Raw genomic sequence first — 22,006 nt, 5'->3', positions numbered from 1 at the left:
GAGATTTGACACCCAAGGCAAAGCCACCACTAAAGATTCTTAGTTGACGGTTGAAAATGGCATCAGAGGAAGATTATTCTGGCGTCTGACTTGTACCACAGCGGAACAGCAAGAGAGGAAGGGAGCCCATATTAATTGTGATGGATTTGGCATCTGAAGACCTGGGTGTATAAAATACTGAACAATGAGGGTTGGAGAAATTAATTATGGTCATTCTCTATTTTGAAATATCATGCAGCCAGTACAATTGTTTTGGAACAATATTTCAGTGGCACGGGAAAACACATAATAAAATGTAAGCACACTACAAAACAATATGAAGCCATTTTTGTCTAACGTTGTATATCTTGGTAGGAAAGAGATTAAATTATCCCTGAGGTGGATTTTTTTTTTTTCGGTTTTAATTCGAATAGCTTGTATTGCTTTCATAACCAAAGAAAAAAAAAAGCTTTTATCCGAAAGAAGGTCTCTGACCTCGCCACTTACTGGTGTCGGCCCTGGCCAGCAGCGGAACTCCCAGACTTCTGAGGACCCACATTCCAGTACTACCCCAGCCCCTCGGAGGGTGTGGCCCCGGAGGTAGGAGACCCAGGAAAAGGCGGGCAGTGGTAAGCGCAGCGTCCGGACCGGAGGACTTGTCAGGGGATCGGGCGGCAGAGATGGCCACACGCCGGGAAGCGCTCAGAGCCAGAACCCTCCCCACTTTCTCTGCGCCCGGTGCGGGAACAAGAAGGGGCCGGACGCCGGCCTCAGGGGCCGCCCGGGCCTCCGAGAACAGGGAAGGCGGGAGGCTGGCTGCCCCTCCAGCCGCTTTCCCAAACTCCAGCCCCAAAGTAGCCGGGGCGGGGGCGGGGGGGGGACAGCGCCAGCCCGCGCGCCCGCCGAGCCATCAGTGACCGACGGGAGGTGGGAATGTGGGCGGAGCCTCTCGCGCGAGCTGTGATTGGAGCAACCAACACCCCCGGGGAGAGGGGGCGGGCGAGATGCGTAGAGGCGGGTGCTCAGAGCCCTCTGCGTGATTGGCTAGCAGAGAGTGAACCGGGTGCTGATTCGATGATTGGCAGGCAGTAGACAGCCCTCGGAAAAGGCCTTGGCTTCGCCCATTGGCAACCTGCGAGAGTAGGCGGGATTGGTTCATCGTGTGGTGCTGATGATTAGCTGGCGACTGAGAGTTAGGGTGTTGGGGAGAGAGCGGAGTTGGGGGGCGACTGGGGCAGCGACTTCCTCCCTGTTATTGGCTGGTGAAGTGAGTGGGGGTGGTATGAAGGTCCAGCGACTGCCTGGGATTGGCGGGCGCTGCGGTGAGTGACAGGCAAGGGGGCGAGCTGCGCGACCAGCGGTTTGTTTTTCGGAGCGTTCCTGAGGTGGAGAACGGTGGCCGGACGGAGCGACTGCGGGACTGAGAGACTGGCGGGCGGGCGGGCCGAGCGGCGCCGCCGAGGCCGGGCTGGGCCGAGCCGAGGAGCGCCGGGGATGTAGCGGGCCACCCTGCCCATGCCACAGCGCCCGGCCGCGGGCGGAGCCGGAGCCGGAGCCTGGGGAGGCGGCGGGGGGCCCGAGCGCAGCCCGCGCCCCCCGCGCGGAGCCAGGCCCGCTGCCGTCCCCGCCGCCCGGGCCCCCGGCATGCAGCTCCGGCTGCGGAGGTGACACTCGGGCCCGAGCCGCCGCCGCCGCCATCGCCACCATGGGTGAGTGTCGCCACCGCCCCGGCCTGCTGTGCCCGCGCTGCTTCGCCTCGCCCCGCCCCGGGCTGAGGGGAGGAGGACCCTGGGCCGCCGCCTGACAGGCATGGACAGCCCGCCGGGCCCGGGCTGCGAACCGCGGGCGCCCGCCCGCCGCGGTCGCAGCTCGGCGGCGGGGCGGGGGGGGGGGGGGGGGGAGGGTTCGGTTTCCCTCTGGCCGCCGGGGCGGTCCCGGCCGGCGGAGCCCACTGGGCAGCCTTCTTCCGGGCCGCGCGGCGGGCGCATCCCGAGGAGGCGGTGGCTGGATCGAGGGCCCGTGCTTGGTGGGGCAGCCCACTCCGGCCCGAGCGAGCCGGACCGCGAGCCCGAGGGCGGGGGAGCTGGAGCTCAGTGTGGGGCCCGGGCTGGAGGCTGGTGCAGGCCCAGCTGCTGTTGTGTCTTTTCCTTGATTTGCTTTTTTTTCCTGCCTGTGTCATTTCCTTCCCTTTGCTCACACAGGCCGGCCAGCGAGAGTTCCCGGGGCTTGCTCTCAAGCCCTGTGCGCGCCCCAGCGCAGGGGGGAGGGCGTGCGGGGAGATAGGCTGGGAGGTGATTAAAACGGCAATCACTGTTATCAACAGCGCGGTTGAGAAATGCGAACCGCACGCAGATTGCTGGAGGTTAGGAATTGGTCCGGGACTGCCAGTTATAATTTACATCCTACTTTTTTTTAAAAATCCTGTTGCAGTGTTTTACAGCCATTATTTTAATTTAGCGGTATCGCTGAGATTATGTAACTTTTAAAAGAAGCGTTCGCTGCACAAAAGAACCTGTGAAATCATTTCCTTTTCATCAATACTTGCAATTTCAGTTGTGAAGATGTAATCTAAGAAACGCTTTTAATGTCTTCTACACGCGGCATTTGAACCGAATTATATTTCGGTGTCCTTTTTGGTAATTTAGCAAATGATTAGTGGACTAGGTTAAGAAGTAAATAACATTTTAGATGTACTTTGCTTCTCTTGTTGGATCAGTTATTGTGATACTTTTGTCCACAGTCACAAGTTTTGCAAAGTATTTGGTATTGTCCTAAATAACCAAGGAGGAAACTTCAGTGAGAGGATCTTTTGCAAAGGCATTCATTGTATCTGTGAAGTGCCATGCACGTGAAGAGGGAATGTTAATATTTGTTTTGCCCTATAGCAAGGTCAAGTCATTTTCGTAGAAGGTTAAGTGTATGCTGTGTATGCTGTGTCACATTGAGCAGATACTGTTTTGCTGCCTGTCTCTACACTGTGCCTTTGAATGAATTGCCTTGTTCTATTCCACACTTCCCCTGTACAGTAAAGGATGGGTTTGTTCATTTGCTGGGTTTACTGTTTCCTTCCCATGCTTTGCTTCAAAAGCGCTTGCTCTTCTGGAATAAAGTCTCCTGTGACAGCAAGCAGAAAAAGGAACCCATTAAGGCTTGATATTTAAATACATAATTCAACAAATACTTACCAAACATTTACTATAAATGGGGTAATGATTCTTCTTGTCCTCCCCAAGCTTCAGACATTTATCTCGTGTTTTGGAATTTGATGATTGAACTCAATCCTTGAGTTGGTTTGTGAACCAGTGTTTGTGATAGTCTTTCCTCTTTGTCTTGTGAGGGAGGTCTTAAGTCCCAAAAGGGAGTATGTAATACTTGAGGATGGGCAGACTCCCACTCCCCACTTTCTTGACTGCTAAATTAGTAAAAGTGCCCAGATTTATTGATTACATTTGCATGTCCAACATGAAAATAGATGTCAGCCTGTTTTCACATTTCCGGGCATTTTTTTTTTTAATATTTTATTTATTTATTTGACAGACAGAAATCACAAGTAGGTGGAGAGGCAGGCAGAGAGAGAGAGGAGGAAGCAGGCTCCCCGCTGAGCAGAGAGCCTGATGCGGGGCTCGATCCCAGGACCCTGGGACCATGACCTGAGCCGAAGGCAGAGGCTTTAACCACTGAGCCACCCAGGCGCCCCTCCGGGCATTTTTAAGAACTATTTTAAGTATATGAGTTTATGGAGAGACAGTGATGGGGAGGAAAGGAACTATATAGGTAGTGGCCAGAACCGCAAAGAAAAAAGGACCAGGAACTCTGCTTTTCATTTGTCCCCATGTCTGTTTTACATAAAGCAACTGAGGCAGTGAGAGGGGAACTAACTTGCCTGGTGGCTGCCATGTATTAGGCAAGCTGGTTTAAGAGCCACTGCCTAGCTTTCTCCAGCAGGTTCCCCTCATACCATTCTCTCTCTCTCTCTCTTTTTTTTTTTTTTTGGTAGATGACCTTGATATGCAATTAGAGCTAAATACTGAGTTCTTCCCGAGCCTGGATCTTTAATTTACTATATAAAAGGTTCAGCAAGGATATGTATACACACACACACACACACACACACACACGGACAGTGTCTCTTAAATACTGACTTCCAGTATTTAAGAATTTTCATCAGATGAAAACTTAGATTCCCAGATTAGTTTGCTTTAGTTGCTGTGGTTCTAAATGTATTATGATACAGCAAGAGGTTGATAAGAGAGACATACAGACTTATTAATATTTTCATGATACTTGTTAAACTTCAGCTTAGGAAAAGACCAAAACTAATTGGAGTCTCTGCCCTGCAGGTTCTTTGGTTAACAGTCATATTTTCCTGAGCTGTTCAAAGCCCCAGACTCAAGCTTGTTTGACAACTTGGGTTGGTAATAAAAACAGGTTAGATTTTATATTGGCTGTTAGCCTCAGTAAATGCCTAGTGGGAACTACATTTATCCCTGTAGTACATTTAACCTTGTAAATAATAGGAAACATGGAGATAGGCTTTTTTTTTTTTTTCTTTTGGCTTTGATACTATGTTGTTATTTAAAAAAATTGGGATTGACTGCTCATTTTTCTTGGTCACACTAGAATTCTCCCCCAGTTTTAGTAATTATAGTGGCAAATGCTTTAATAACACTTGAGACTAATTCACTTGTGTGTATTTGGACTTTTTATAAATGCAATCTGAAACTTAGTGGGAAATGTTACTGAAAAACATGTAACAACTTGGAAATGTTGCGGGAAACTATAGTGAACTGAGTACAGGATTAAGGATGGGTTGGTTCTGCTTTGATAGCTTGGTTGGAAGTCAGAATCATTGTGATTTACAGACAACTTGGGTCTCTAAGGTTCCAGGGCTGTTATTAGCTCTCAGTAAGACCATTGTCAGTTCAGCTTGTCTAGAATCTGACAACCTGACAATCTAGACTCTGACCAACAACTGTTTTAATTGAAATTTGATGAGTCAACATGGCTGTGTGTCGACTAGATTTCTGATATTTTTAAAATGATAGTTGGATTTCATTTTTTTTAAAGAATTTATTTATTTGAGAGAAAGCAGGAGTGGGGTGAGGGAAGGGGTAGAGGGAAAGGGAGAGGTAGACTCCCCATTGAGCAGGGAGTCCCGCAGGGCTTAGTCCCAGGACCCTGGGATCATGACCTGAATTGAAGGCAGATGTTTAACCTACTGAGCCACCCAGGTGCCCCTAACAGTTGGATTTTAAAACTAAATTTTAGGAATTTATAAAAAGTAAGTATCCAACCGGGGAATACACAAAGGATAAGAAGCAGTTTTCTTGGTTCTGTCTATATAAGCTATTCGTTTAATCTTTATTCATTTATTTATTGGCTCTTACGTGTTGGGAACAGTACTAGACCCTGTATCTGTATTTATCCTGCCTTAACAAGTTACCTTAAAAAGGTAAGTTGAACCTGAAACATGTAAACAAGTGAGTACAAGCGGTATTGTAGGTATTTTGTCCAAACCGTGTAAAGATGCATGGGAGCGAGAGATCAATTCTATAGTTTTGGGATTGACCTACATAATTTTATAGTTTCCAGACCTTTAGGTTAATTTCATTAAACATTAAAATAAAATATAGTGGTGATATGTTGATTCTTATGAGGAAGCAACAGCTTACTTTGTAATATGTATTTTTAAATTTTGGGGGTGCCTGGGTGGCTCAGTCAGTTAAGTGTCTGCCTTTGGCTCAGGTCATGATCTTGGGGTCCTGGGATCGAATCCCATGTCAGGCATCCTGCTCAGTGCGAACATTGCTTCTCCCTCTCCCTCTGCCTTTCCCCAGCTTGTCCTCAGTGACTCTCTCACTCTTGCTCCCTTTCTCTCTCAAATAAATAAAGAAAAACTTTAAAAATAAAAAATAAATTTTTAGTGGTTAGTTTCTTTGGAAGGGCTGTTATATCCCAGAAACAGAAAAATAAACACCAGAATTTAACTTTGAGATCTAGCAAAGGTTCAACCATGTCTATGAAGGAAAAAAGTTTCTTGTGAATTGAGGCTCAGGCCTTTTTGTTTGTGCTTACTAAAAGATAATGTTTGCCACTATAAAATAATGTTTGCCCAGGTTCTGACAAGGTGAAGGCAGTGGGAATATGTGAAATGTCATGAAGATCAAGATAGTAAAATCTGGGGGTGCTTGGGTGGCTCAGTTGGTTAAGTGTCTGCCCTCAGCTCAGGTCATGATCCCAGGGTCCTGGGATCAAGCCCCATGTGGGGTTCCCTGCTCAGTGGAGAATACGCTTCTCCCTCTCCCTCTGTCTTTCGCTCCCCATGCTTGTGCTCACTCATCCTCTCTCTCTGTCTGTCAAATAAATAAAATCTTTAAAGAAAGGGGGGAGAAGGTAATAAAATCTGACTCAGGGACAATGAAAACAGTATCTCCTGGGTGAGCAGCGTGATTGGACAATCTGGCACTGCTGAGTAGAGCACTGGCCACATGAAGAAATAACAACGTTAGTTAAATGAAAACAACAATTAAAACATTATTTTGGAGATTTATATATATGGGAAAGGGAGAGTGTCTGACATAGTACACAGATATCATAAGGACACCAGTGTTTACTGAAGGACAATGTGCTACTAGAAATTTTTCTGTGTTTTTAGCCAAGGGAATTCATAAATGGGAGTGCCTTAAAACCCTACTTTTAGATGGAAGTAATAGTTCACTCTGCAAGATTGACTTCGTGCTGGAGGTAAGGAGAAAGGAATGTGTTGCCTGGCAGGCCCCAGACCATAGGTCAGTGTATCCAGAGAAGAAAAAGTCCGTGCTGCTGGATTATTATGGATAGCTGTCTGCTTAAGACTGCTTGAGAGTTTCCACTTTTTAAGCCTGAACGCTAATCCTTTTTTCATAGATCCCTTCTTTTCTCTTTTCTATGAATACGCCTTCTCTCTGTAGTCATAGCCTCTTAACCTCTAGAACGAACTTCTTCCTCTCTGCTTCTTCCTGGTAGCGTTTAAGTGTGTCAAACCACCTCCATCCTCAGGAAATCTTTTCAAGGTTATAGCACACTAACTATTACCCCAGCCTCAAGTTGCTCATGTGTAAAGTTCACAAATGAATTGTTGATTTCTCCTACTTCCAGTTTCCTTTTAATCTCCAGCTTCTTGATTCCCTTTAAAATTTTGTTTCTGCCTCTGCCGCTCTATTGGACCTGCCTGGCCTATGCCTGTCACTGTCCTTCTTTGGTCCTGACTGCTCTGGTGTCACTCTCGTTGTTGTGGGTTTTTTTTTTTTCCCCATTCCTCTTAAAGGTTTCTTTGCCAGCATACTTTCTTCCTACTCTACTCGATAAGGATTAGTTCTCATTGAGGATCAACCCCTGACACGCTTCTCTTCCCCTCAGTCCCCTCACTTGCTTTTAGGTTCTTTCTCGTCTTCAGTTCATTTTTTAAGCTCTCCTGTTTAGCTGGAACAGCTTGCTTTATTGAAAGAATCCTTATTTTGTTAATAATTATGTAAAATCATCTATAAAACCTCTTGCTACTCACTGTAAAAATTTTTTTTACATGTGTGTGTTTATGTACTCTGGTCTGTATATTGTCTAAGTCCATCACTTTATTTGTGTAAGCTTGTATTTGGGTCTCATTCATTCTTTTATCCCTAGAGTTTGAACAGCTTGGAACTATCTAATGTATAAGAACTTGGAACTATCTAATGTATAATATATATTGGTACTCAGTAAATGGCTGTTGTTAATGACTAATAAATATCCAGGAAAAATTAAGCATTAGGGTTAAATAGTGTCCAGTCTTTTTCCACTGACCTTTTTCCCATCGACGATAAATAGCCAGCATTTTTTTAGCATTACTAAGTGTTAGTTAGGTACCATGAGGAATAATTTGTAAGTTCTTTTTCCTTTAGCTCTTACAGCAGCTCTGTGAGATGATACTTTTATTATCTCCATTTTACAGATGAGGAAACTGAGGCTTAAAGGGAATCAGTGCTCTGTTGAAAGCCTCCTTAAACCCAGGTCTTTCTGACTTCAAAGTGCATGTAAATGCTTGCTGTACTCTAAGAAAGCTGCTATTTGTTTTTAAAAGTTTTGTTTGTTTGGTTTTGTTTTTGAGGAATATCATACTAGAGTGCTGATAATTCAGTTAAAAATCTCAATCCAGGAAGAAATGCCTAAAAGAGCCACTTGATTTACTTCCTGTCTTTATCCACATCCTCAGTTTGAAGTATCCATTTAAGAAGCTGTCTGCCTGTAGCAGTGTTTTCGGCTTTGACAAAAATCAGATTCTATATTCCTATGTCCGTTTTGTCAGTTATCCTGGGTTTTAAGAGATAGTGCCAAACCATTCCTCTAGTGTGTTCTCAGCCCTGGAACTACCAAACAAGTTTATCCATGAAGTAATGCCAGGAATTGGTTAGCTTCCTGGAAACCAAATTTGTCAACCTGATAAACCAGCTCTTATAATAGCATCATCTTATACAGAATTAGAAATGATTCTGTAGTTCTACTTGTCGTGGATTTGACTTGAAAAGCATGTGTGTTGTGCATCTCTGAAATTACCAATTCTCAGGGTGGTTCCCTTGATACTGAAAACTCCATGTATTTTCCTGTTTGGAATATCACTTGATGTGCCTCAGAAAACACCTACCTAGTCATAATTCTCTGTATAGTGATCCCAATTTACTGCTACAGTTGGCCCCAAAATTGTATACACATATATTAAATAGTATATAAACTAGCTTAATATGTAAGCCTATACATATTATATATATAAGCCAGTCTTCCGAGCTTAGAGGTTATGCTCTAATTTTTAAGTCTTGGTTGGGAGGTTAAAAAACAAAACAAAATATCATACAAATTTCCTTTCTTTAAGGAGCTTATAGGGAAACTGCTAGAAAATATAAAACAATTGATAGGACGTTTACGTGTTTGTTTCTTTGTTTGTTTGTTTTTCATTGTGACTGTTTTATCTTGGGATGTATGTGTTTAAATTTTGACATATTTTTCTGTAGATACCTACTTCCTTTACATTCACTATCCCATTTATACATCAACTTTCATATACACTTTGGTACATATTTTGAAATGGAATTGGATGGAAAGCTGCTCTAGTGGTGTTTTCTCTGCCATTTTAAGTCTAATTTTACTTTTATGAGCAGGCAAAAACCTTCACATGGGTGCCCTTCTCCTTCCTTCCCCGAACCTCCTCAGAGGGCGTGTTGGCAGTTGAGCACATTTGATCTAGAAAGAGGGAAGAGGCAAATAGCACAGTTTTACTTCCTACACTAAATGCTGTTCTTTTCACAGGGTGTTAGAACATTTCCAAGGCACAATGACGAAAGACAAAAAACAGGTACTCTCTGGGTGGAGTCTCTTGTACTTACTTCTTTTAAGGTGTGCTCCAGGTCCCCAAGTGACTCACTTGTCACCAAAACGTGTAACAACTCATCTTTCATATTCTTTTCCAGATCAACAGATTTATTTTCAACTCCCAAATGCTCTCCTCAAGGACCTGGGAGAATTTTGCAAAACATGGAATTGGGCTGGTTTGGGTTCTGGGTTTTTTGTCCAGTTGTCTTCGGTGCGTGAGAATTCTAGTACTCTATGCTAGTTCAAGAAAAGGGGATTAAAAGTAATACCAGTAAGGCAGAGACAATGCATTGCTTGGTCAGTTAGGGAAGAAAAACAATAGAGCTGCCTTTTGGCTTCCCTATGGGAAGCAGAAGGCCTATAAACTTGTAAAGAGTTGGGAGGGGGCATTCAAAGAGTAGGCTTGTAAAATAACTTCTGTTCAAAGCAGAGGTCCTTGTTTGGTACCTTTTAGAATGTGCTCTTCTACATGAGATGCTCTAAGAATAAGTCTGTGTGTGACTCTGACCCATAATCAGCTCTCCGAGAATTCATCTTTTCACTCGCTACCTTACTACACTCTGCTATGTTGTTGTTCACTCCAACTTTTTATCTGTTTTTCCTGGTTGAGTTTCTCTGGCACTGGAAGAATTGCCCTGTTTGAGCACCTCCCTTGCCACCAGTGAACTGGTAAATATTGCTGCCAGAAATCTTATTGGAGATTTGTTAAGAATCCATTAAAATTTAAGTGGCCATAGTCTGACCTCATTTATCTATTCTTCAGACATCAGATGCATGTGTTTATAGTTATAGGGTCTGTCATTTTACCTGGGCAGAACTCCCTATTAGTCATATAATTTTTTCTTTCTTTTTTTTTTTTTAAGATTTTAATTATTTATTTGATAGAGATCACAAGTAGGTGAAGAAGCAGGCAGAGAGAGAGGAGGAGGAAGCAGGCTCCCTGCTGAGCAGAGAGCCCGATGCGGGGCTTGATCCCAGGACTCTGGGATCATGACCTGAGCCGAAGGCAGAGGCTTTAACCCACTGAGCCACCCAGGTGCCCAGTCATATAATTTTTGATAGTAATTTGCTAGCCTGTATTTTTAAGTTTTTATTTAAATTCCAGTTAGTTAACATACAGTATAATATTAGTTTCATGTGTACAATTTAGTGATTCAACGCTTAACTATGGTCCCTATTAAAGTATCTTAACCCATGTGCTCTCTTTTGTTACAGATGAACAGGAGGCATTGAACTCAATCATGAAGGATCTGGTGGCCCTCCAGATGAGCCGACGTCCCCGGGTGCCTGGATATGAGACCATGAAGAACAAAGACACAGGTCACCCAAATAGGCAGGTGTGTGTGTGGCCATGGCAAACCCAAATAAATTGCCGGGGAGGGGTTTTCAAATGGGAAATATTTGAGAAGCCAAGGATACTCTACTACTAGGCTTGAATGCTATTGGCCTCTTTCTTTCACAGTCTGTTAAATAGTGATATAACCCAGTCAGGTGTGGGTCATGATATGGAGTCCCAAAGCCTTGTGTATCTGACCTTGTGCCTACTGTTTAACTGTAGAGAATAAGAGTAATTCCTTCATTTGTAGAGACGGGATTCATATAACTGTTCCTTTACTGATGATTTGGCAAATGTTTAATCCAGATTCATAATCTCTAACTCAGAAGGTTTTTAACTACCTTACAGTATATGCTTAGGAAAAATTAATTAATTTTAGTATTAGCTTATCTAAAATATAATTAAGAAGGAAAATTTATTTAATAAAATGTCATACAATATATTCTAAAGGAAACAATAATATCTATTGTTTTTCAGTTGTTTCCCCTCATAGTAACTCAGGTAGTTGAGGGTGCCTGTTTTATTGACAGTTGTGTGCTTCTTTAGGAAAACAGTTCCTATTTTTATTAACATTTAAACTCGTGCACTGTTGAGAACCACCTTCTGGCCTCCAGTGTCATTTACAAACTCCCTGATTCCTGGGTTCTTTGGCCTGCAGAGAGGAGTGAATGATGGAGAGCTTTCCTCCCTAATGGGTATCTAGTGCTGCATCATATGGCTATGTTTGGTGTGTTTGATGAAAATTTGTCCTTGCCATTTTTCCTTGTGTGTCTCTTCATTATCAGCTAACCTCTTTCCTGATTTGCACCTTATTTACCAATTGTTCCGAAGAATCCTTGGTTCCTAGAGAAAAAGTAAGGCCCTAAAACTTTTACTGTCTAAGGTCTGCTAGATATAGCCTCTCAGAGTATTTCCTGCCTTTAGGAAAACTAGGGATCCTGAGTCCTTTTGTTTCATGATATAACAGAAGGATTAGCTTAGAAAGCTGCTTTCATTTTTATGGCTACCTTACAGAACTGGGGGAACAACAGAATAGGGCCCATTCTTATACTATTTTCATACATTATTCTGTCTAATTGTGTGGGTTCTGCCTTGTGGTAACTCTCTTCTATTCAAAGCTGCTTTTGGAAGGAGCATTTTACCAGAAGTGAGTCCCCTCCCCCAGGCTTGAGCCTAATGACCTCACTTTCCTTCCTGTCTTCCTATGGTGGAGTGTGCTGCTCCAGTCAGCTGATCTTTCTCCAAATGGGGCTATTAGCGTGGATATCAGTTAGGTGAAAGGGGAAGCTTTCTTGAGTTGGAAGACCCAAAGGAACCAGGCTGGGAAGAGGAGGGTAGCATGGTGGTCCCTGATCCATTCCTTGAAGGGAGATTACCTTTTAGAGATCCTTTTGATTAAAAACTAAAAGCTATTGTAAGAAAAGTCTTGATCTTGTCCTGTGCCTGCTGCTGTGTTATTAAAGTCAAGTCCGTGGTTATGAAGGGAGAAGGCTGTAAAAAAGGATTGCCTGTTGGTTAAGAAGTAATCTTAAGAGGTAGTGGGTCTGAATACCTACAATTTACTTGAATATCATCAATTTTTTTCTGTTGCATGGAGGATACAAATTATTAACCTCAGTCTGTTTGTTTTTAAAGAAAAAACACAACAGCGGCAGCTCAGCCCTTCTGAAGAGCCCCACACTAACAACAAGCTCATGTGCAGGGGCCGGTGAGGAAAAGAAATTTTTGGTAAGGAACCAAATTACTCATAAAGCTAAAATGTGCTTTCAGATCTGATCCAAGTACAGGAAAAGTGTGGAGTTCATTTCCTAGGCAAGTCATTTTCGTGGATTTGTAGGGAGCACTGGTTACTCATTACCTATGGTCTGTGCTTTTAGTCACCATGTCACAGAACAGTATTGTTCATAAGCAGCGTCTTTCAGTACTGTCCAGTATACTCTGTGTGATGATAGAAGGGTTCTGTATCTGTGCTGTCCAGTGTAGTAGCCACTAGCCACACGTAGCTATTGAGCCACTGAAGCAGTGAATTTTAGATTTTATTTAATTTTAATTAATTTTAATTTAAATAGGCATATGTGGCTAGTGGCTACTGGCTTGGACAGCACAACTTTATATATTATATAAGGGACTCTTGGCTTGCTGGGCAAGAAAATAAGTGCACGCTTGAGGTGTTTAGCGATTCATTGGGATGTTTATTCCTCCACACCCATAACGTGTTTCTACACATTGTGATAAGCTCATCATTGGGAAGCCTAGCTAAGATTCTATTCCAGGAGGCAGGGGGGTCTGGGGGAAACATGGAGCTGTGGAACTAGTATGGCTGTTTAGAAATGGAAGGTCAAAGTTTATGCCAATATTGGGTAAAAGGCAGTGACAATGTCAAGATCACTTTTTCCCTTAATAAAGTCAAGGTTGTAGAATGGTGTCTCCTGGGAACTGTAGCAGATGTTCAGCTTCTGACCCAGGACGGGTATTCTTCAGCAAAATCCAAAAGCGTAAACTTGGGAAAAAAGTCTCAGTGAATACATTTCTAGGAAGGAGGGGGTGAAATGGGAGTAGGGGGAACCTTGGAGGGAGGTGTGTTTACAGCTTAGTGTAATGAAAAGAACCTGGCTAAGAGTCTGGTGATGTTAATAATCTGTTAACCTAGGACTTGACATTTTATAGACCTAATCCGTATTTATTAATATTATTGTTTTTGTTTGTTTGGGCTTAGGATAGGATTAAACCATTTTCTCCATTACCAGTTCTTCTGCCAGGAGGTCTGTACTTGGGAGAGAGGAATGAAAGATAAAACCTAATTTAAATGGCTAAGAGATGCCAAATTAGCTAGGAGATGTTAAATAGGACTAAAGATTCAAATTGCAGAGTTCCAGCTGAAAATAACTAAGTATTTTGGCCAGCAGGAAAAGTTGCCTATTCAGGCAGGTGATGGCGCCAGCACAGGCAAAGAGTGCTTACTTCAGCGTGAGAAGGGCAGTGTTGGCTGCAGGGCAGAGCTGAGATTGGCATTGCCTCATGGAGCTCAAGCTGGACACAGGAAAGGAAAGCCAGAAGAGCTGTGGGTTCATTGACAGAAATATTGGGGGTGGGGGGCTGAGGCCTGGAAGAACTGGAAAAACCTAACCTAATATCTCTGCTTGGTAGGACTTCAGACATCCTCTTCCCTAAGTGAATAAAATAGGTAACTAATTGAAGAAGAGAAAGCATTTGGCAACAACTAAGCATTCTGAGCAGCTATGGAAGTACATGGGCAGTGCGGTGCTTAGCTATGAACTGTTTGCTAGGAGGCAGGATCTGTGCTCTCTTCTTCCTCCTGTACATTAGATCCCTGGAAGCCTACAGCCTGATTAGAGCTGGCTGAACATTCTTAAATGTGTGGCCCATCCCAGGTGGCCTGGGCCACGTGGACAGTTTTGCAGACCTCGATGAGCAGCATCCCTTTCCTGGTCTTAACTCAGTGCTGTATCAGCAGGTGCAATGTCTCTGTGAAGCTGACAGCTTAGTAGAGTGAAAAGAGCACTGGCTTGGAAGTCATTGTTACTGATCCATTAACCTAGGATTTTACAGTGTACATAGTGCTTTCAACAACAGTTAACAATAATAACAACAACCATAGTACATGTATAATACTTTAGAGTTTGCAAAGCGCTTACACAAAGGTATTGAGTAGAGCTAGGACGCAAACTCAGGAGTCATATCTTCTGACTCCTGGTCACAGTAATTTTACTGTGTCTAAGTCTAATAATCTTCCTAAACCTCAGTTTTTCCATCGGATATATAGACATAATAATACCCACTGTGTCTACCTCTTAAAAGTTGTCGTAAGATTGTAGAATGTAAAGCATCGTGTGCATTATGAAACAAATGTACAGATGTAAAGTGGTAGTGATTACATCACTTCTGTTCTGGCATTGCAGTATGAGCTCTGACGGAAGCTTCTAATCAGAACTCTGCATACTGTCATGAAACTCTGAAAGGGTTAAGGTTTTTTGCCCTTATTGGATTGTTACCAGATAGTCCTTTGCAAACCTCTGAGGCTAGCCTAACTTCTAAAAATCCCAGTAGGGGAAGAAATAGATACTCTATTTATTAAAGATTTTATTTATTTATTTGAGAGAGAGAGGGAGAGTGTGAGCGGGTAGGAGGGGCAAAGGGGAGAGGGAGAACCAGATTGCCTGCTGAGCAGGAGCCCACCCCAGAACTCAATCCCTGGACCCCGGGATCATGGCCTGAGCCGAAGACAGATGCTTAACCAACTGAGCCACCCCATTGCCCGAAATAGAATCTTTAATTCCAGTTTTTCTCAAATCTTACCAAACTGGTAAGGCTTGAACAGAACTCAGGGTCTGCTGGGTCTGACCTTGCAGATGTTCACTAGTAGGAGCTTCAGAATGGAAAAATTGCTTTCCTCACTGCAGGCACGAGCAGGGCAGAGCTCTTGGCTCTCAGTTCTAAAGGAGGAGAATTCTAGGGGCTGTTCTTCCAGCAAGGTCAGTGATTGAGCAGACGGTCTTTGCTTTTACTGTGATAGACCTGGCTCTTCAGGACTTCCTTTCTCTTTCAAAGGTTGTTGATAAGATAGTCTGGCTAGTTTGGAAATAAAACATAAACCAATATATAGGTCTGACATTTTATAAGAAGATTGCTTTACATATACTTTATATACATATATGTATGTTTACATTTATGTGTTTATATAATATTTTTTGTATTATTTATATATGTTTATAAAATATAAATTTATTTATTTATATGTGGTGATTTATTAGGCAGCCACAGATAAGTAATAAGCCATTTAATCACTGATTCATTCAGACACTCACTGAACTGCTCCTGCATGCCAGATAAAATGCAAGGACTAAGGATATAGAAAGAACCAGGGCAGAGAAGGGTGCCTTATAATCGTCTCTTCCATTGATCTCTTAGGACTTTCCAGAGTCACACAAAATTATTTTTGTTGTCCTTTTTTTTTTCCTTCTCATTTATTTACTATCTTTGGCAAAATAAGGACTCTAGTACCAAAGATGGGGGAGCCATCAATGATACCTAGCAAATACAGGGAAAAGAGGTCTACAGCATCAGAGAGGGCACTCAGAACAATGGCTAACTGAGGACTTTGTCAATTCAAATTGTTTCACAAGCCTTGTTTAATAAATTCTGATTTTTACGGGGATTCCTGGGAGCTCTCTTGTGTTGCATGTTCAGTTTTTGAGTTTAGATTAGAGAAGGTTATTTCTACGTAAGTTTGGTATCATTAGGATGCCTGCATGGCTCAGTCGGTTGGGCGCCTGCCTTCAGCTCAGGCCATGATCCCAGGTTTCTGGGATCGAGTCCCACATCGGGCTCCTCGCTTGGCAGGGAGCCTGCCTCTCCCTCTGCCTGCCACTCCCCATGCTTGTACTCTCCCGCTCTCTCTGACAAATAAATAAATAAAATCTTAAAACGTTTGGTATCATTGTTGGTTACTCCTGTCATGCCTGCTGAGTTGCCAAATCTGTAGTTCAACCTTCACTATCCTCCTGGCCATGGCCCTCACTGTTACTGGATTGGCTATCGTGGGCAGGGAACTTGAACTTGCCTAGATCTGAATTTTTGTACTGGAATTCTTTTTCTTAGCAAGATGGCCCCTCTCCTTCAGTTCAATATGTGCCTATAGTCCAGCCTTAGACATACAATGAAATATGTTCCCTGTACTCTGAGAATCATACAGTCTTATTGGGAAATGAGAAATACATGATAAGGGACGCCTGGGTGGCTCAGTTGGTTAAGCAGCTGCCTTCAGCTCAGGTCATGATCCCAGCGTCCTGGGATCGAGTCCCACATCGGGCTCCTTGCTCAGCGGGGAGCCTGCTTCTCCCTCTGCCTCTGCCTGCCATTCTGTCTGCCTGTGCTCGCTCTCTCTCACTCTCTCTCTGACAAATAAATAAAAAAATCTTAAAAAAAAAAAAAAAGAAATACATGATAAAAAGAAACTGAGGTGGGGTTCCTAGATGCTGCAGTCGGTTAAGATTGGCTGTGGTCTCAGGGTCGTGAGATCGAGCCCTGCATTGGGCTCTGTGCTCAGTGGGGAGTCTGCTTGGGATTCTCTTTCTCCCTCCACTCCCCCACCCTGTGCTCTCTCTCTCTCTCTCTCTCTCTCAAATAAATAAATAAATAAAAATTTTAAAAGAAACTGTGATGGGATGCAACTGTGCCTAAATGTATGGTACAAGCAGTGAGTGCTGTAGAAGACCAGGGAAGTGAAAGGTGAACTTGAGCCAAAGGAGTTACAGATTCATTTCTGGAGGAGGTAGCACTTGAACTGTGAAGATGTGTGAACGTTTAGTTAGGTGGCAGGGAGGAAGGGTGGCACTCCAAATCGGGAAGCTGGTTAAAGGCCTAAGGGAAAGAATGAACATGGCTTATTTCAGGATGATTGGGCTGCAGAGAGCATTCCTGCTGAGAACAGCGTGAGATGTCTAGGTAAACTGAGTGAGAGTAAATTTGAAGGGCTTTGAATGACAGCTGAGAATTTAGACTTTATTCCATAGGTCAGGAGTGTCACTAATTGCTTTTTGAACAAGGAAGGGATGTGGCGAAAGCCATGATTAAAATGTTCAGCACTACAGAGGAATGTAGAATGTGTTGGAAAAGGGAGCTGAGAAGTACAGGGGCTCCCTTAGGAATCCAGGGGTGAGGGGAAAGGGGCTCAGTGAGAGAAAGGACAGAGAGAATGAGAAGTGGGGTGCTATAACAGAGGCCTTTGAAGGGAGAATTGGAAGGGAGAGGACGGAAAGGATCAAGCAGAACTCAAAGGTTTTGAGTCTGCAGCCAAGGGAGCTGTGGTACCAATGTGACAAGTGGCAGTGCTGAGAAGGGGACCAGTTTAGGAGGGCAATTGGTGCAGACATACCTGGAGCCAGGTTGAGTTTGAGGTCATAGTGAAAAAAACTCAGATTGTGTGTGTGTGATTTTTTGCAGGTCCACCATCACTTATCTGCAATTCTGAAATCCAAAGAGTACTAGAAACTGAAAAGGCTTTTTTTCCTTTTTTCAATTTGTGGCAGACTCGTTTGGCAGCAAAACCTGGCTTGAGTGGATGCAGGGCTATTTATAGTCTTTATTTATTCTACTTATTATGAGCATTCATACTTTTCAGTACAAAAACTAGCTTGTACTATGTTACTAGAAAAACCCTAGATCTTAGGTGACTTAACACAATATCCCCAGTATGGGCAAGGGAAAGACAGTGTTCCCCACAGTCAGGACCCTGGTTGAGAGCGGCCACACTGACCTGAGACATGGCTGCCAGGGAAGGGAGTATAGAACTCAGTGATGTTTCCAGCTCTTGGTGAGAACTAGTCAAAAAGCTCCAAACTAACTTCAGGAGAGGCTAAGTGATGCAGAGAAGCATGGGGAATACCTGTTCGTATTCTGCCTGTGGCATGGAAGTGCTGCCCGAGACACCCTCCCCTGGGGGGAGGCATTACATCATACATGGAACATGTATACTGTCTCCCTGTGTCTATAGTGTGCACCCTGACACGCATTTGGTCCCACGGGTTTTGGCTAAAGGCTCATGGACTTGCGTTAACATTTATTGAGCACTTGCTATGTCCTAGGCACTGTTCTCATATCTTTACCTAAATATTTTATTTAATTCTTCTGATAATTCCATGAGATAAATATTGTTACTGTTTGCACTTTACAGATGCGGAAACTGAGTCACAGGTTAGTCAAATTCAAGATCATGTAGTTAGGAGGTCGTAGAGCCAGGAGTTGAAGCCAGATGTTTTGACTCCAATGCTGCATTCTTACCAGTGACCTACCTGCCTCACTTACATGGCAGACAGAGGAAGTGTCGCATGAGAGATTGGGGCTGGTCAGAGATTTGGGGATTTTCTATTTATAAGTTGCCTATTTTTTATTCCTACTGAAGAGAAGATGTGAAGAAGGGGGAGAAATCCAGAGGCGGAAAGTCCATACATCAAGGAACATCATATGTTGGGGGAGGGATGGGAGAAGGCATGAGGAAGAGGAACCAGCAAAGAAGCAGAAGTGGTTAGAGTGGTGGCAGGTTGTCTGGGCTGGGATAGAGTCACAGAAGGCAAGGGAGGAGAGAACCTCATTAAAGAGGATTTGGCTACCAGTGTGAAATATCTCAGAGAGGCAAGGAGGATGGTTGGCAGGAGGAACTGAATAAAGTTATCTTTATCTGAACTTTCCTTATCCATGGCTTATTCCGGTCAGCCTGACAGGGAACTCAGATTTAGGAGCTTGGCAGATGTGGGCACCCATGGGTACGGTACCTGCAGGCATCCTGCTCGGGAAAGGCTGTCACCACATCAGAGAAGGGATTCAGAGCATGAGGCGTCTTTGTTTACACTGCTTACTTATCACAGGCCTGGTTAGTCTTGAGTAGGAGTGATTTATGGTTTAAGGCAAAAGTTGAATTCCCTTTCTAACTGAATTCACATAGAATAGTGCTTGAATTATGACCGAGATGAAATAAATTTAGTTCCTTCAGTCCCACAAAGGGACAGAGGAGATTCCCTTATAAATGCATCAAAGTATAATGTCCCAGTTTAAGAGCTATTGCTATATGCTTTTTTTACTGCTATAAAAAGTTAGAGAAAAATCAAGATTTGTTTACTTATTTATTTTGAAGAGGGGAAGAGAGAGCGCGTGAGAGGGAGAGAGAATGTGCCAGCCAGGGAAGAGAGGGGCAGAGTCAAAGGGAGAGAGAGAATCTCAAGCAGACTGTGCTGAGCACAGAGTCTAACCTGGGGCTCGATTTCATGGTCCTGAGATCTTGCCCTGAGCCAAAATCAAGAGTCAGAAGCCCAACTGACTGAGCCACCCAGGCATGCCCTACAATTTTTTTTTTTAAATCAACTAAAAGAAATAAACCCTAAGGGAATCTGAAAAAACTATAAACCTTAGGTAATACATCGGTATTGGTTAATTGATTGTAACAAAAACAAATGTACCGTGCTAATGTATGATGTCAATAGAGGAGACTGGTGGGGAGAAGAGTATGTGGGCTCTATCTGCTCAATTTTTCTGAAAATAAAAAACAGTTCTAAAAATAAAATCCAGGGGCACCTGGGTGGCTCAGTGGGTTAAAGCCTCTGCTTTTGGCTCGGGTCATGATTCTAGGATCCTGGGATCGAGCCCCACATTGGGCTCTCTGCTCAGCAGGGAGCCTGCTTCCTCCTCTCTCTCTCTGCCTGCCTCTCTGCCTACTTGTGATCTCTGTCTGTCAAATAAATTAATAAAATCTTTAAAAAAATAAAATCTATTAATAAAAAATAGTAATAATGAGCGCTATACCAAGGTGTGCTGGGCTGCGAGCAGCAGGAGGTACAGGGTTGTGGTAACCCACCTGCAGGGGCAGACAGGGCTGCGCACTGAGGTGAGCGTCCACATAACTCCAGAGTTGGCTGGGGGACTAGAGCGTGTAGGCAGCTGGAGGTGGCATGTCAGTGCACAGCACCCTGTCATAGGCACTGTGCCGTGGGGAGCCCTGGTTGTGCTAACTGCTCAGCATTTCAGGGAAGGAGAAGAAGACCAAAAACTGCTGTCACTTGCATAAACCTTAAATCCACACAATAACTTTCTCTGCCCCGCCTTGCTGCTCGGGCAAGCACGCATGCCCAAACACACCCACACACGTGCACACGGTAACACGCACAAGCAAGTGCAGACCGGATGCAAACACTGACCTTCCCATTCTACCTCCTTCATCCCTGTCTACTCACAACCTCAGCGAAAGCCTCCACTACTGGTTTTCCAGGCCCTGTACCTATAACTTGTTAAATGATGCTACCTCAGTCTCTTGGTTCTGACTGCATTATTCCGCCATCTCCACCATGAGTTCCAAAAAGTAAGGTCACAAAAGATCCTTTGATAGTTTCTCCCATTGAAGCCCTGCATCTGTGAGTAAAATAAACCTCCTTTGCCTCTGAGACACTGAAGTTGTAGCTAGGATGGTGGTCAAGGGCTGGGCTTCCAGGGTTTGAATCCTGGCTCACTCTTTAAAGCATGGTGACACTGAGGGGACTTACTTAACTTCATTGTAACTCAGTTTCTCCTGTAAAACAGGACAATAACAGTATCTCTTGTGAGGGTTTGTTTAACTGATAAATGGAACATGTTTAGAATGAGGCTTAGTACACAGCAAATGTCCAATAAACATTAGCTATTTTCTTTCTTTTTTTTTTTTTTTTAGATTTTATTTATTTATTTGACAGAGAGAGATCATAAGTAGACAGAGAGGCAGGCAGAGAGAGAGAGAGAGGGAAGCAGGCTCCCTGCTGAGCAGAGAGCCCGATGCAGGCCTCCATCCCAGGACCCTGAGATCATGACCTGAGCCGAAGGCAGCGGCTTAACCCACTGAGCCACCCAGGCGCCCAACATTAGCTATTTTCATATACTGTTAGTGGATAAAGTGGTCTGTATGTTACATTAAAAGATGAGAGGTCAGGGCGCCTGGGTGGCTCAGTGGGTTAAGCCTCTGCCTTCGGCTCAGGTCATGATCCCAGGGTCCTGGGATCGAGCCCTGCATTGGGCTCTCTGCTGGGCAGGGAGCCTGCTTCCCTTCCTTTCTGCCTGCCTCTCTGCCTGCCTCTCTGCCTACTTGTGATCTCTGTCTGTCAAAAAAATAAATAAATAGGGACGCCTGGGTGGCTCAGTTGGTTAAGCAGCTGCCTTCGGCTCAGGTCATGATCCCAGCGTCCTGGGATCGAGTCCCACATCGGGCTCCTTGCTCAGCGGGGAGCCTGCTTCTCCCTCTGCCTCTGCCTGCCATTCTGTCTGCCTGTGCTTGCTCTCTCTCCCTCTCTCTCTCTGACAAATAAATAAATAAAATCTTTAAAAAAAAAAATTTAAAATAAATAAATAAATAAAATCTTAAAAAAAAAAGATGAGAGGGCAAGATCAGGACTGTTTTGAAGAGTTATCACATTGCAGGTCAGGGGAGCTTTGTTGTCCACTGTTTGGCATGTGAACTTTTCAGGGATATGAAGCTCTTTGAGCCCCAACTACACCTTGTCTTTAAAATAATGGGGGGCACCTGGGTGGCTCAGTTGTTAAGCGTCTTCCTTTGGCTCAGGTCATGATCCCAGGGTCTTGGGATCAAAGCCCCACATCCAGCTCCCTGCTCAGCGGGAAGGTTGCTTCTTCCTTCCCCACTCCCCCTGCTTGTGCTCCCTCTCTTTGTGTCTCTCTCTCAAACTGTGTCAAATAAATGAATAAATAAATCAATTTTTAAAAAAATAAAATAATGGGTTAGAAGAGTGCATTTTTATATTTTGATTCAGTGATTCTCAA

General features: G+C 43.9%; 1 protein-coding gene across 2 annotated transcripts in view; it reads left to right on the top strand.

Annotated features, from left to right (window-relative positions):
• Positions 1–1,193: 1,193 nt before the first annotated feature.
• The window catches only part of MAP3K3 (mitogen-activated protein kinase kinase kinase 3), a 63,105-nt gene continuing 42,292 nt past the window's right edge, over positions 1,194–22,006 (top strand). The window contains exons 1-3 of one of the 2 annotated variants that reach the window (XM_047708536.1): positions 1,194–1,688; positions 10,573–10,694; positions 12,329–12,421. In XM_047708536.1, coding sequence (XP_047564492.1) covers positions 1,685–1,688; positions 10,573–10,694; positions 12,329–12,421 — 219 coding nt within the window. In that variant the 5' untranslated portion in view covers positions 1,194–1,684. The remainder of the gene's footprint in view (positions 1,689–10,572; positions 10,695–12,328; positions 12,422–22,006) is intronic. The other variant, XM_047708537.1, reaches the window with a different exon arrangement.

This window comes from Lutra lutra, chromosome 16, assembly GCF_902655055.1.
Source record: "Lutra lutra chromosome 16, mLutLut1.2, whole genome shotgun sequence".
Lineage (NCBI taxonomy): Eukaryota > Metazoa > Chordata > Mammalia > Carnivora > Mustelidae > Lutra > Lutra lutra.
The sequence above is the reverse complement of the archived record's forward strand: the minus strand, read 5'-3'. Positions and strand labels throughout refer to the sequence as shown.